The sequence below is a fragment of the Argentina silus genome (assembly GCF_951799395.1).
Source record: "Argentina silus genome assembly, chromosome: 10".
Taxonomy (NCBI): domain Eukaryota; kingdom Metazoa; phylum Chordata; class Actinopteri; order Argentiniformes; family Argentinidae; genus Argentina; species Argentina silus.
This window is the reverse complement of record NC_139664.1, coordinates 18,330,390-18,345,389: the sequence shown is the minus strand read 5'-3', so window position 1 is coordinate 18,345,389 and position 15,000 is coordinate 18,330,390. Positions and strand designations below refer to the sequence as shown.

The 15,000-nt window shown below is 43.9% G+C and overlaps 2 protein-coding genes across 3 annotated transcripts in view; both read right to left on the bottom strand.

Moving 5' to 3' along the window:
• LOC310811002 (myelin basic protein-like) overlaps positions 1-8,524 on the bottom strand; it is a 16,321-nt gene extending 7,797 nt beyond the window's left edge. For both annotated transcript variants that reach the window (XM_083678967.1, XM_083678968.1), the window contains exon 1: positions 8,403-8,524. In XM_083678967.1, the coding sequence (XP_083535093.1) occupies positions 8,403-8,522 (120 nt within the window). In that variant the 5' untranslated portion in view covers positions 8,523-8,524. The remainder of the gene's footprint in view (positions 1-8,402) is intronic.
• Positions 8,525-8,665: 141 nt separating this feature from the next.
• The window catches only part of LOC310811001 (myelin basic protein-like), a gene marked incomplete at its 3' end in the record, with an annotated part of 39,344 nt that continues 33,009 nt past the window's right edge, over positions 8,666-15,000 (bottom strand). Inside the window, exon 4 of the mRNA XM_083678966.1 lies at positions 8,666-8,964. Within this exon, the coding sequence (XP_083535092.1) occupies positions 8,666-8,964 (299 nt within the window). The remainder of the gene's footprint in view (positions 8,965-15,000) is intronic.

The following is a 15,000-nucleotide window of genomic DNA, read 5'->3' as shown; positions in this document are numbered from 1 at the left end:
TCCTGATGTGTGTGGTGCTTGAGCCTGTGCCTAGAGAGGTAGGTAGAGAGAGCAAAGAGAGTTAGAGACAGAAAGGGACAGGTAGACAGACAGTTGAAAGAGGTACAGAGAGAGAGAAGAGAGAGAGAAGAGAGTTAGAGAGACAGAAAGAGAGAGAGAGAGAAGAGAGGTAGAGAGAGAGAGAGAGAAGAGAGGTAGAGAGAGAGAGAGAGAGAGAGAAGAGAGGTAGAGAGAGAGAGAGAAGAGAGGTAGAGAGAGAGGAGAGATAAGAGGGGCTCAGTGTGTTCCTGATGTGTGTGGTGCTTGAGCCTGTGTCTCAAGTGTGTATCTGATCACCAGAGAGTGGTTAGACATAAACAGGAGGCTGAGAGTCGAACCAACACCAGACTCTGCAGAACAGAAGAGGGGTCCAAACACCCATAAAACCCCCCTTGAAGTCCCCATGTCCCTGGAATGCCCTTTCTTCTAAGAAAGAAGGATCAAACTATCAAACTCTGTCATGGCCATGCCGAATCTAGCAGTATATATGTAGTTCCAACATGCTGCACTACAAAATAGAAAAGAAACTGATACAAAATAGAGCTCCCCCTTCATTCTATGTTGCATTGAGTTTGTTGGTAAAAAAAAGAGTACATTTTGCCTGAAGGCGTCTCAATGTTGATTTGTTATCATCAAAAAGTTTCTCCCAAAAACTCAAAGGACTTTGCTGAATCATGTTGCCATGGGTGCTATTACAGCGTCTCATTTTCACAGACACTAGAAGAGCGTTTCTGAGAAAAGGAATACAGGAGTTTGGAGCTCTGACTCAGGGACGGTCCTTTCAGGCTAGAACCGAAAGCTGAGAGTGAGGGATGATTGGGTAGGGAGGGAGGGAGGTAGGAAGGGAGGGAAGGAGGGAGGGAGGGAGGGAGGGAGTGTTCTTCCCTTTCTGTTTGATGTTTGAAGAGAATGAGAGATAAGTGTATATGTCTGGCAGACTGCATTCTCATCAAGCCTTCACAAATACAGCTCATTCCACAATAAAGGAGAAAACAAACCCCAAACTCCTACACCTTCATCACCACACACTTTCAGTGAGACAGCTATGAGAAATAAAAATTCCTTTCATTCTCCAAAAATGCATGATTGGACTTACATAACGGTTGAAGGCCTCGGGTCCGTTCTGGGTGTCTGTCGCTAAGGGAAACATGGCAAGTCAGACCAGATAAAGTCTCCTTCCCATGCGGAAGGTCACCTGGCTGAGTGCAGGTACAGAACAGTGTATACGGCGCTCGTAGGACACCTCCTCCCCGAGGATTTGATTACTGTCAAAACTCGCTCCCTCGCAGGTCAGGAGGTCGGAGGTCAGAGGTCAGAGATTGGCCAAGCGATGACTTCTTTAAAAATGGAGCACTTATTCAATTATTTATTCTGCTCAAAAGGCAAAGCGGGGCACGTAGTTATCGCCTAGAGGGCTGAGGTAGAAGTCAGGGAGGGTTAGGTGGGATGCAGGATCCACACACACCCCCACCCACACACACCCCCACCCACACCCACACACACACAGTACAGAAAACTGAAATGAATAGACCTATCGTATGTGTGCACACGTTTTACACTCACACATGTCAATCACTTTGTCAATCACTTCACACTCTGATAGATTGATCATCAAGGATAATGTCAGTCAGAGAGAGAACTGACAACACTGTCATTGATACATATGCATTAAGCAGCCAGATTCACTTCGCAACAGTAGACTGACCCGCTTTGTGTCTAAACTAAAATAATAGTTTGTCTAATGTTTCAAATTCTGCCTGTGGAGGTCTGCTGGTGACTGGTTTGTCTCCACGGGCTGATGAAGTTGAGCTCTGAAAGTTCCCTAACTGTCTCGGGGAAGACATCATGGAGGGGCAGATTCATACCTCAGGCAGAGAACGCTCTGGGTCACTGATGAAAACAACAAGAGCAACCAGGGGCAACATACTATTGAACTACTCTGAAAAAGGTTCTGTTCTAAACAAATCTGTATGCCAGTGGTAGCTGGATCCCTCAGGGCAAAACACCCTCTTCAGGACAGCTCGTTATGGTGCCATAAACAACAGTACAAATGCGTCTCTCTTGGCTAACCTCAGGACAGAGAGAGAGAGAGAGAGAGAAGGAGCTGGTCACACATTTTGGGCTGGATTCCTGGATACGGATTAAGCCTAACTCTCGACTCAGAAGCACCTAATGGAGATTCTCCATTGAAAGTGTGTTTTAGTGCAGGACTAGGCTTGAACTGTGTCCAGGGAACCAGCCATACAGTATTCTGTACAGTGTGTGTAGTGGTATAATGTCTCTTTCTGGTGAGACGTTGCTCTTTACTATTGACAGTCTGTTACATACTGGTTTTTTTGTGTTTTAAAAAAAAAAGAGGAGGATTCTTTTTTTTCAGGTTTTTTTCTTCTTTTTTTTTACCCTGAAAAATGTACAATAAAGCTTGAACTTGTGAGTAAGAATGTCAGTATACTGTCACTCCCTTGTACAGCACACAGGACAATAGTGTACAACATTGAAACTGGATGGAAACTTGGGGTCACTCCTTTTTATCTAATCAGAGGATCCTGAAATACAGACTCTTTCCTAATTAAATTAACTTGTTATTCCTACTGTACAGTATGTGTGGGATGCAACTAATAGAGTAGAACAAACAATGTCCTCAAAAGCACCATTGAAGAGAACCACAATAAAACGATACAGGGATGAAGAAAACACAAAAGGACAGACCGGGTCTCTACTTGGTGCTCTTTTGATATTCTCAGACTATTTTCCGTCCATGTTTCCAAAACAAATGATAAGGATAAATATAAGGACACCCGTTTGCATCCTGAATAGGACAACGAGGAGGACATTGTAATGAGTGCAGGAGACAGCACTATCTTGACCCTGGCTGAGGCTGCTGAAAGTAATCCATATCAAGATAACACTCCTCTTTTATTCATCCTAGGAGCCTTATTAATAAGCAATGAATTGAATGTGAAACGGCATGTCATTCACACCTCCATATTCATTACTGAGTATGAGAGGATGGCCCTGGATGACTTGAAGAAGTAGGACAAGCAAACAATTGGTTTCCGAAAAGCTGCCATTTGCCCTCTCTCACCCGTAAAACACAATCTGAAACGAGACGGAAACACTTTGCAGTCATAAAGCTGAAAGAAAAACACTTTGCATTCGTAAAGTTGATTTCTCCTGGTATTACTTAGATCAATTACTGAAAGAAACACACGCGTGTTCCGACGTGTGTGACTGAAATATAATTTAGCAGCGATAAGACAGAGCCCCTCTGCAAAAAAGAACGCCTCGGGCAAATGACTGTCTGCCTGCTTATTCCGTTCTTTCATCTTAGGCTTGTAAGAGGACGTGGCTGTAGAACAAGGCATTAGCTCACATTTTACATGACCTTAAGCTACTTAAGCTGAGCTTTGAAGGGACCTCACATTTCCATTAAGTCTGCGTAACCCTCCGTTCAGCCTCATTTACTGTAGGATGGGGTAACTGCAGAGTGTATGGTAGACTTATCCACGAGAGAGAGAAGACACAACCAGTCATTCAGCTATGCTATGCTGTACATCGCCTCTCCAGTAGGGGCAGTGTCTCTCTTGCTTGGCCGTGCTCTCTCACCCCTACTATGGACCCCCCTGTCCACGTTACCCCCTCCTACGGTGGTCCTTCTCCCTGGCCCCTGCTCTGAAGCCCTAAGAATCCCCCCCCCCCCCCTCCCCCCGCAGGACCTGTCTAGCCTTGTTCTAGATCTATATGTGCTGTAGTTATACTGTAATGTAGGAGTTACATTGACATTTACATTTATGGCATTTAGCAGACACCTTTATCCAAAGCGACTTACAACAAATACATTTGTTTAAGTAAGTGAATCATCTATCCAACAGTCATCATAAGACAAAGTAATCAATGCTCGGACCAGGGGCTATTGGCAGTCACAATGCTAGAAGGAAGAATTACTTCTTTTTTTTAAATTATTAATTTATTTACAGTAGAGAAACTTGTATAGGGGGGTAGTGGGGGTGAAGAGGTCTTTAGGAGGGACAGTTAAGATGTAGCCTGAAGAGATGGGTCTTCAATCTACCACGGAAGATAGGTAGTGACTCTGCAGTCCTGACAACAGTGGGAAGCTCGTTCCACCAGCAGGGTGGCAGGACAGTGAGTTGGCTTAAGCACTTTATAGATCTGGTACCAGATCTACTATCGATCCACTTCTAACAAGCCTGAGGCTTTGTCTCTCACACCTGAGACCACAGAGGACCATCAAGTCCACCAGGTTGGTGGAGGTAGAAATCTGAGGACGGGCTTGTTTGATATCATTCCTTAAGCATTACAATGAGCCCGTCTTCTGATTTCTGCCTCCCCTGCTGAGGACACACCACTGGACTGTGATGAGTCAATAGTCCCACATGACAGAGACCCAGACTGATTCATACTGTGACATTGAGAAGGAACTCTTGCCTTAACTCAGGGCCCTATTTAATTAAAACTGGTAACCTGGCTTTGGGGGTAGTGAGTCAAGGAAAACCTTCTTCTTGAGCTGAAATGAGTCACATTTAAATGCATGCCCATGACAAACAATATTTATAATATTTTTGAATATTTTTAATCAAAACTGGTAACCTGGCTTTGGGGGTATTGAGTCACATTTAAAAGCATGCCCATGACAAACAATATTTATAGTTTTAATGGAAAAATATTCAAAACTTAGCCTAATATCAATTCAAATTCTCACTGTGCAGTGAGATCAATGTCTTAAGTTTATAGCCGAAAGCAGCTTATTGACAGAATGGTGGGCCCTAAAAAACAATGCTAACAACACCAACACTACAATCACCTTCATTTCAAGACTATACGTGAAAATAAGCAATAACATGCTGCTCAGATCAGTATGAAGTGTTCCTATGCAGCTGGGTCTTTGTTGCTGATCTTTGCAGTACACTTTCCAATGACATTGTTGTTAGTAGAGGAATTAGAAGGACTTGCATCATTATCCTAGCGGATTATGAAAAGAGAGAGAGAGACAATTTACAAACAATTATTAAACAGGAAACATAACAAAGACGGGGCTCAGGATGTTGTTACAGAGTTTAATCAAGCCATAATCCAAAAGCTTAGAACAGGATCGAGGTTAGGGAACAGAAGTTGGTCATCACAATTCACACAGGAGATACAAAGCATTATGACAAGCATTGATTGGATATCGGAAAGCATTACAAAAGAGGATCAGCGAATAGGATCCACCCATATATAGGTACAATAGATACACAGAACACATAGAGATACATGTTCTATCTCTATGGTTTAGACAGACTCCCATGTGCGTGCATACACACACACACACACGCGCGCACATGTGCACGCGCGCACACACACACACACACACACACACACACACACACACACACACACACACACACACACACACAGTTCCTGACGGGGAAAAAGACACCAGTGAACCTGAGGGGTGCTCTATCCATATCAATATAATTAATTAATCAATCCATGAATTAATTAATTTCATATATGTCTATGGCTCTATCTAGCTGGCTTGGCTTGAGGAGTTACTTCACCTCTAGAAGCATTTGACCAAGACACTAGGGTAGGAGTGCAGACAGTATTACAAAACTTTATTTTTTTGGTTCTGAATTATCAGCTATTCAACTAAAACCTGCTGAATCTGGGTTGCTAGCTCTGGCTTAAGTCACACAAAACAGACCTTTTCACATTAATATTTCACATATTTTTTTAGCATGGTTTTCAATGAATAGCTACCTACAATACAGTACAATTATACCCCAAATTAGTACAGTATATCATGATCTCTCTAATTAATAATCATTTGGAACCCAATTGGTCTTCTGATGCAGGTAAGTTACACAGTGGGGTGAGTTCCTGAGATTTAACTCATTCTGTACCTTTTTGGTGATACCTTTAGTTTAAATATACAGTATCATTCAGAAATCAATATGAAATCCCAATGCAGTTTTCAATTGCCTAGTTTCTGAACATAACCCTTTAACATGAACAACACAGATGAGACCAGGACTAGATACGTACAATGAAAATATCAAATATCAATTTCCAGTTTGTAAAAGGTTCAATAATAGTGAATACACCTGTTAAAATCTGTCAGGTATAGTAAGCCCTTACCAGTTGAAATAATCCATTGTGATTCACTTTAACATGCTTAAAATCAAGGAAAACAATAGTGTGATGTTTTTTTAACACTATCTTGGGTTATGGCCAGTAATACTGCAGTTTAATGTCTACAATGAAAATGTGTGTGAGACTGTAATACTTTGAACTCCTTTAAGTTTTGTATTATGCTATCATCATCATAAGATGATGTACAAATATTAAGTATTTTTACTCCTGAACTGATTGATCCTTTTTAAAACTTTGATCAGGCAACAGAGAGTTAGGTGGGGTCCACCTATGTATCATAAACACTTATTATCTGAAGGCAAACGCTTGGTAAAAACATAAATACCTTTTCATACTGTACGTTTCTCTTTCATCAACATAAACTTCTCTGATATGGAAAACAACATAACATTTCATGAAAGAGATGACTATAAAAATCGAATACCTCCCTCCCCCCTAATAAAAAAACCAAAACCTAACCACTACTGAATCAAATTGATAACCTTCCTTTTGACTTTAAGGATTTACTTAACAATTTGATCATTTATTTCAGGCCAGTAAAACAATGACATTTTCTCTTGTGGCAGATATGATTTTCAGCAGTATATTTCATTTATTGTACATAAGAGAGGACCTGATTTAAATAGGTGCAGTATGTACACAACCAAATAATGTCCCAATAATAAAAAAAAACACAAAAAACTGTTGTACTAACTAATTGGAAATATTTGTATAAACCATCTACATTTGTGATTTAATGAAAACATGTAGATTTGTAATCAGTCAAACTTTCCTCCGCTCTAAAGTTGGTGTAAGGCTCTGGAGGCTGCATATTTTTGGATTTTGTTCAGAAATCATTCTGCAATCGTGAATATTTTTTTTTCTGAAGCTATCAATCCCCTCTCTGGACTGAAGAGGAATGTAGCAACACCCATTCACCAAGATGGACTAAAACTGAGCTGGACAAAAGAACTGACCATAGATCTTGGACCACCAGCACACTCAACATCAACCTATACTCACTTCTCTATGTTCAAATGTAATTGCTGTTTAAGGTATTTCTCAGCTCTTCTTCCAAAGTTAACAGCTGTTACAACCAGGGTATCTCAGACTAAAATGGTTTACCCCATGTTGGCATATCCATTCACAATTCCATTGTTAGTTGACACAAGCTCTGGGTGAGGCTTTGGGATTCAGCATTATCGCGCAGAAACACAAACAAGGCAACAGAGGCATGACTATTTCCACTGTACCGCTTCCTAGCAACCTAAATGTATCTGTACCTACTCTTCCTACACAACGCAGCTTCATGAACTCTAAAAATACCCATATACGGTAGGATCCTATAGATGAGTTTTCCTATTCTAAGGAGCATTATATTATTTCTGTTGAATTATGTACAATATCGTTTTGTAGACTTGTCTCTGTATCGATGGAGAGTGAAAAAATGCTAGACTCTCCACACCCAATGTAGGTCCATGCAAGGCATTTAGGTCACAACTTTATACTATCAACAGTCTGCAAAATACCTGGATATTATGGCTATTATAACTCTCAAACTAGCAAATTGGCAATATCAACAGTCTCCCATAACAATATGTTCTCATAAGTTCTAAGAAGGGAAACAAGCATTGATAACAATTTCCCCCCAAAATGGCCCAAATCATTCTTTTTTCCCCAAAATATACCTGATCTTTTAAATGGCTCCAGTTTCTACTGTACATAGATAAAAGTAAACGTATCATACTAAATTAAAGCAAACATCAAAGACTATTGAGAGGAACAACTCAACAATGCAACCATGGTGATGACCACAGCAGTACCAAAGATGTTTTTGAAGCCAAATGATCTCTAAATGACAGTACCACAGTAATAAAATCTTAACTCCAATGAAAGACTCATTGCACTACACAAATCGTAAACCACACCCAACCAGTTATCCAGTGTCAATATGTAACCTATAATGCCATTAACAAGCAAATAAGCACATTTTAGGAGAATTTTGGTACATCGATCATATGAAAAAACAAAAAAGAAACCACATAAAATACACTCCGATTAAAACAACAATTCTTATGACAAATTCTTGCATCATCTAAAAAAAAAAAAATGAAAAGCACAACTCAGTCCTTTAAATGGGACCGGGAATGTGAACACACAAAAAATGAACCGTGGTACTTTTGAAGTGTATCTTTTCTAAATGACAGTATTAACCTCTCCTCTTTCCTCACCTTGCTCTTCCTCTTCTTGTCCCCTCCAAAGAAATTTCCAATCTGATCCAGGAGGCCGGGGGCCTTCTTCCTCCTGCCCAGCCCGAAGGCCGCCTGTCCAGAGCTGCTAGCAGAAGCCATAGCGGATGATGTAGTTTGGGTCGGGTAGTGCTAGTATTTCGGTATGTTGTTTGGGTTCTGTCTCTCGAATGAGAGTAAAGGGGGCTAAAAGAGAAAGAGAGCGACAAAGGAAAGCGATACTACTACTACGACTACTACTACTACTAGTCTAGGTCCTGATCCTCGGAACCGCACTCTGACCCTGCTCCTCCGTGCTCTTGGATGGTCTGTAGCTCGTCCGATTCGGAGGGGCGGTCTTTGAAGGTGTTATCCTCTCGTCCCGGGGCATCTCGGGAGAAGAGGCGGACCAGGTGGGGGCGGGGCGTGGCGGCGTCAGCGTCAGCTGTGCTGGCGTCGGGCCAGGAGTCGTGGGGGCCCTCAGCGCCCGTGGAGTCAGTCACCGCCGGCTTCTCCGAGGGGCAGCCATTGTTCTGGTTGACATCTGTCTCGCTGCCACCCAGGCCTGCGCAGAAACAACAAGAGTTATCTATGGGCTATGGGGCCTGCATAGCGCACAACAAGGCCCTGGGACAATGAGGCCTATTGACCAACACCCCTGCCCTTTCTGCCTGCTAGAGACACCAGCAGAGAAGAGGGTCTGACATGGCCGGCAGTAAACCAAGCATACAGAGACACATACATCGTCCACGTACGTGGTCCTCTGTGGCTCAGTTGGTAGAGCATAGCGCTAACAACGCTTACGTTGAGGGTTTGATTCCCGCTAGGACCATATATACTGAGAAACGTATGCACTCACTGCAATGTAAGTCGCTTTGGATAAAAGCGTCCGCTAAATGACATATATTAGAGACACATGCATAGTTATGAGATCATTTCAGTTGGGGAAACGTTTGTTGGCAAGGTCAGCAAGGTTCTACTAAGTGCTGTTACAACGGTTGTTCAGAATACATCACATCCTAAGTCAATACTTTAGGGTGCTCACTGTATGTAAAAAGGCATTATGTATAGCAATCACACGCTCTCTCCCTTGACCTTCCCCAACACAAACCAAATAGTATCATCATTTCCTCCGCAGAGAGCTATCATTCACACACACATATACAGAATCTAGAACAACCCTCATCAGACGGGGGTCGTACGTCTTCTATATATCTCATGCTAATTCCCATCATTTCCATGCGTTTTTCCCTTCCATGCGTGAACCCTACGCCCATCCCCTGTGAGCTGTGAGTGAAACAGAGGTATTACTGTCGGGTATTCACTGTAATTTCCACTCTGACAGTATCGCGTCCAGGCTGAGCTTGGTAAGAGCTAAACACAGGGCATGGAGTCCAACCCTGCCCACCAGAACAATACAGACACTGTAGCAGAACACAGAGGGAATCTGAATGCTAATATTTGCCTCACAGTGGCCCATTGTCAACGCCACACAGTTATTTCTGTGGAACAAAGGCGCCAGTGTCACTAAAATAACTCCTATAAGTATGGATTTTCAGCCCAATGGACGGTGACACTTATCCGATGGCTGAGCAATAGCGAGGTTGCCGGGTGCTGCCTGCTTGGGTCCGAGCGGGCCGTTGGGCTCAGCGGCGCAAGCACGATACGCGAACGCGAAAACCGATGAAAAGACATGATTTGATTGCAATGCTAAGGTCACTGGGGGGGAATGTGTCAGCATCCCAGGTATAATGTTGTATGACTGTGACTTAGTATTTACAGTAAAAACCTTGGTACTTTCCAGGAGAGAACAGAAACAGTAACAGTGCCAAACATCTCTTGTCACCTTGGTTAATTGGTTAAAAGGACACTGTAACTCTGATTCTATATATGGGGGGGGTGGGTGGGAGACAGACAGATAGATCGACAGACAGACAGACAGGCAGGCAGACTGAGTGTCAAACAAAAAAAGACAGACAAACTGTGAGAGTGTTTTCTCTTGGTAGGGGTCGTACTCTATTAGGCAAGGATGACGTGGTAAAATCAGTGTCTGTGCTCCTGCTCCTACAGTACAAATGAGTAAATAGCCCAGTGCTGTCCTCCCCTGCATTGGCCCTCTCTCTCTCTCTCTCCCTCTCTCTCTCTCTCTCTCTCTCTCTCTCTCTCTCTCTCTGTCTGTCTCTGTGTCTGTCTGTCTGTCTGTCTGTCTGTCTGTCTGTCTCTCTCTCTCTCTCTCAACCCATCACTCCCTCTCCCTACAGCATATCCCTCTTAGCACTTGCACTCCAACGAGGTAAAAAAACAAACAAAGGTAAAACAGCTTGATTTGTTTTGACAGGCACTCTTCCATTGTGCTCTTGGTGGAAGTGTAATTACAATTTTCTTTGCATGCCCTCTGATGAGGGGAGGGTTGGGGTAGGGGAAAACTAAATTATACACAATAAAAAGGGACTAGAAATTATACAACTTAAATTCTGTCTACTCATTTAAAAAAAAAAAAGGAAGTCACTGCTGAAGAATCTAAATAATAATGATAAACCCTGAGTTGGTCTGAGTTGATTCCAAGTGTGGCATTTGGATTTGGAAGTTGCAGTCAAAGGAGCTCACAATGCAAGTGAAACAGGCCATCCTTATGCTGCAAAAATAACAGTTTGATACATTCTGAGAGAAAAAGAACGCACTGGTGAGCTCGGTGGTGGAGCCAATGTGATGGCATGGGCATGCACTGGCACTCGGTCACTAGTCTTTATTGATGATGTGACAGAAGACAGAAGCAGCCGGATGAATTCTGAAGTGCTCAGATTCAGCCAAATTTAGCAAAGTTGATTGGACGGCGCTTCACAGTACAGATGGACAATGACCCAAAACATACTGCGAAAGCAACCCAGGAGTTTTTTAAGGCAAAGAAGTGGAATATTCTGCAACCTGATCGAGTATGCATTTCACTTGCTGAAGACAAAACTAAAGTCAGAAAGACCCATGAACAAACAACAACTGAAGACAGCTGCAGTAAAGGCCTGGAACAGCATCACAAAGGAGGAAACCCAGCATTTGGTGATGTCCATGGGTTCCAGACTTCAGGCAGTCATTGCCTGCAAAGGATTCTCGACAAAGTATTAAAAATGAACATTTTATTTACGATTATGTTAATGTGTCCAGTTACATTTGAGCCCCTGAAAATAGGGGAATGTGTATAAAAATGGTTGCAATTCCTAAACGTTTCACACAATATTTTTGCTCAACCATTTGAATTAAAGCTGAAAGTCTACACTTCAACTGCATCTCGATCTTTGAAATCCATTGTGGTGGCGTACAGAGCCAAAATTATGAAAATTGTGTCACTGTCCAAATATTTCCGGACCTAACTGTATCTGATAGGAGATGAGGTTGTGGTCTAAACCTGTGCTTTGTGCCCTTGGTTCCTGGCGCAGGTGACAAAGACCTCAAGTCTAATCAAGTCAAGACCTTTATTATCCTCACAGTGGCAAATAAACCAGCAGACTCCTGCACCTCACTGACTTCATTACATTACACTGTGCCACCATCTCCCGGTGCACAGAGTGGATGTCTGCATCCTGCACAGGGACTGCATCTCCTCCATTTTATCTTAATAAGACACCCCATCAGTCAGTCAGTCAGTCAAGAGAGCGAGGGCTGATTAAAAAGCCTCTCATTCACACCCTCACCCAGACAAATGAGTCAAGAGCACTGTTCCATCCAATGATAATTCACATCAAGACCTTTCATTGAAGAGCTAGTCATATGCTCCCAGGAGTGTGTGTGTGTGTGTGTGTGTGTGTGTGTGTTTAGGTGTGGGTTTGGTGTGCTGTGTATGTGTGTGTGCGTGTGTGTGTGTGTGTGTGTGTGTGTGTGTGTGTGTGTGTGTAGGTGTGGGTTTGTGTGTGTGTGTGTGGGTTTGTGTGTGTGTGTAGGTGTGTGTGTGTGTGTGTGTGTGTGTGTAGGTGTGTGCATGGTGACAATGACATCTCCATCCCAGCTCGTCATAATACTTTGGCATACATTATTTTTTAGCAACTGTCTGCTACCTTTTTAAAGCGTTTTAAAGGGGTTGTGTGCAGACGGTTCCATCTTACACCGACTGTTTTGTCTCTACTGCTGTGAGACACTGGCAGCTTTCATCAGACATGAATATGAAAGCAGGTATAAAATCAAACAAAATCTGATGGAAGACAGGAAGAAAAACGAAAAATAAACATTCCCATCATCTTTGAAAATCTATCAAAGGGCCTAATAAATATGAAAGGAGGAGAAAGAGAGATGAAAAGAGAGATTGAAAGGGGGATAGTGAGAGAAAGAGGGAGAGAGAGAGAGGGGGGGGGGGGGTGTACTCCTTCATTATATTTCCAAAACCATGCTTAGTTGCCTCTCCTGCAATGATGCCCTGGCAGAGACAGCAGGGATATGTCAAAACACCAGAACTTGTAAACAACATTCAAGGCAATTACCGAAAAACTGACTGATTCTCTCTCTCTCTCTCTCTCTCTCTCTCTCTCTCTCTCTCTCTCTCACACACACACACACACACACACACACAGGATGATACACACTAACACTAATGACGTGGAGGGTCTCGCCTGGTGCCTTCACTTTCCCTGCTCTCCTGGCCCCCTCATGAATATTAAGATTGTCCTCTGTGCTCTTAGGCGGAGAGATCCATTTAATGAACCTCTCCGATGTGTCACAGGGCGGGTAGGCTCTCTTCTGGGGACAATTGATAGCAGCACTGGAGGCCACATACACACTGCATAGCCTACACATAGCCTACCCACCGATAATATAGATAGAGAGAGAGGTTATGGGAGTCCATACAGTATGCACTACACACACACACACACACACACACACACACACACACACACACACACACACACACACACACACACACACACACACACACACACACAGCATACTGTACACACACTGTGCATACCAGTGAAGGCTGGTGGATATAGAACATTGGAGGACGGGCTCATTGTGGCTGCAGGTAGCCTAGTGGTTAGAGAGGTAGGTCGCCGGTTCGATCCCCCACCCCCCCGGAGGGAGCCGGATGTGAGCTGGTGAGTGGAGGGGTTGCTGGTATCCTATCTAAGGGGGACTACCACTGCCGTTGTGCCCTTGAGCAAGGTACTTAACGCCTAATTGCTCCAGGGGGCGCTGAACTACGGCTGAACCTGTGCTCTGAACTCCCTGTCTCTGTGTGTTTGTGTGTGTGTGTGGGGGGGGGGCACATTCCTCACAATCTGATTGCATGGCAAATAAAGCATTTGATTGATTGCACAGTAACGCAGGGAATGCATGTTTTGATCACATTCCAGACATTACGATACCATTCCTCATTCCATTCCATGCATTTGCGATGAGAAGGCCCTCTGATTTCTACCGCCTGGTGCATACCCACCTACTGTCTCATAGAGAGATGGGAGGCGATGGGGGTCCACTTCAAACAGGACCAAGCCTTGAGACACCAGCCCTGCTTATTGATCTGTTTTCCAACGCTGTCTGTCTCTGTGTGTGTTTATGTGTGCGGTCTTCAGTGTAAATCAAAGACACGATTGAATTAAGTTACAGTACATCATCCTCCAGGACCTCTGGTACATTTTCCTGGGTCATTTTTTTTTTCCACTCAGATCAAGGCAACGAAACAAATCAACACACTAGGTGGGCGATTGATGTGAACATGGAAAAACAATCACCAAGACTTCACGTTGACACTTGACTTGTTTCCTGTACGAACACCTGGGTTCAAAAGTGAGAACAAGGATCGACCCGGGGGAGGAGAGATGTTTGTCCTATCTGATCTATCCCCTCCATAAAAAGACTCTCTTGTCGTGGAGGGAGAGAGAGAGAGAGAGAGAGAGAGAGAGAGAGAGAGAGGGTGAGAGGACAAGGAAGACCGATCAGTGGCACCCACAAGCAGTGGCAGCAGAAAACAGAGATGGAGAAGAATGCGTCTGCGTGGGCCCAAGGGCTGTGTATCCGTCCCTCTGTCCCATCTCTCCTCAAGAGCCCCTCTCCGCTACGGCCCTGCCCTGAGGAGGCCGGTTGGCTCTGTGGAACAGTGGCGGTAGCAGCAGCAACAACAACAGGACAAGGAAGCCAGCCACAGAGGAGAAGAGGTGGGACTTAGGCACGGGAAGTATTCCTCTAATAGAAAAAACCCTCGAGGCATGTGGCCCCTGACCAACAAGCTTTCCCTTCCCACCCACCGGGGGTTGGAGGGGGGGGGAGCATTCATCATGGCCTCTCAGGCAACCCACCCACTGCCACACAAAGGGAGAAAGACCCTCTCTGTCTCTTCTCTCCAACCACGGCACCACCACCTCCATGAGGCATTCACAGTCCTTCCCAATCCTCCCAAGAGATTCTTGGGCTGGGCTGTACTGTACTGTACTGTCCATTAACCGCAGCTGAGAGAGAGAGGGGTGAAACTTCTGCCGGACACTCCCTGTTTTTTCTCTCTCTCTCTCTCTCTCTCTCTCTTGCCGCTCTGTACCTTGAGCTCCGTCCGTGACCTTTGTGAGCCTTTGCTTCCTACAGTCTTGTCAGAACGGGGGGGGGGGGGGGGAGAAATAATTGTCCA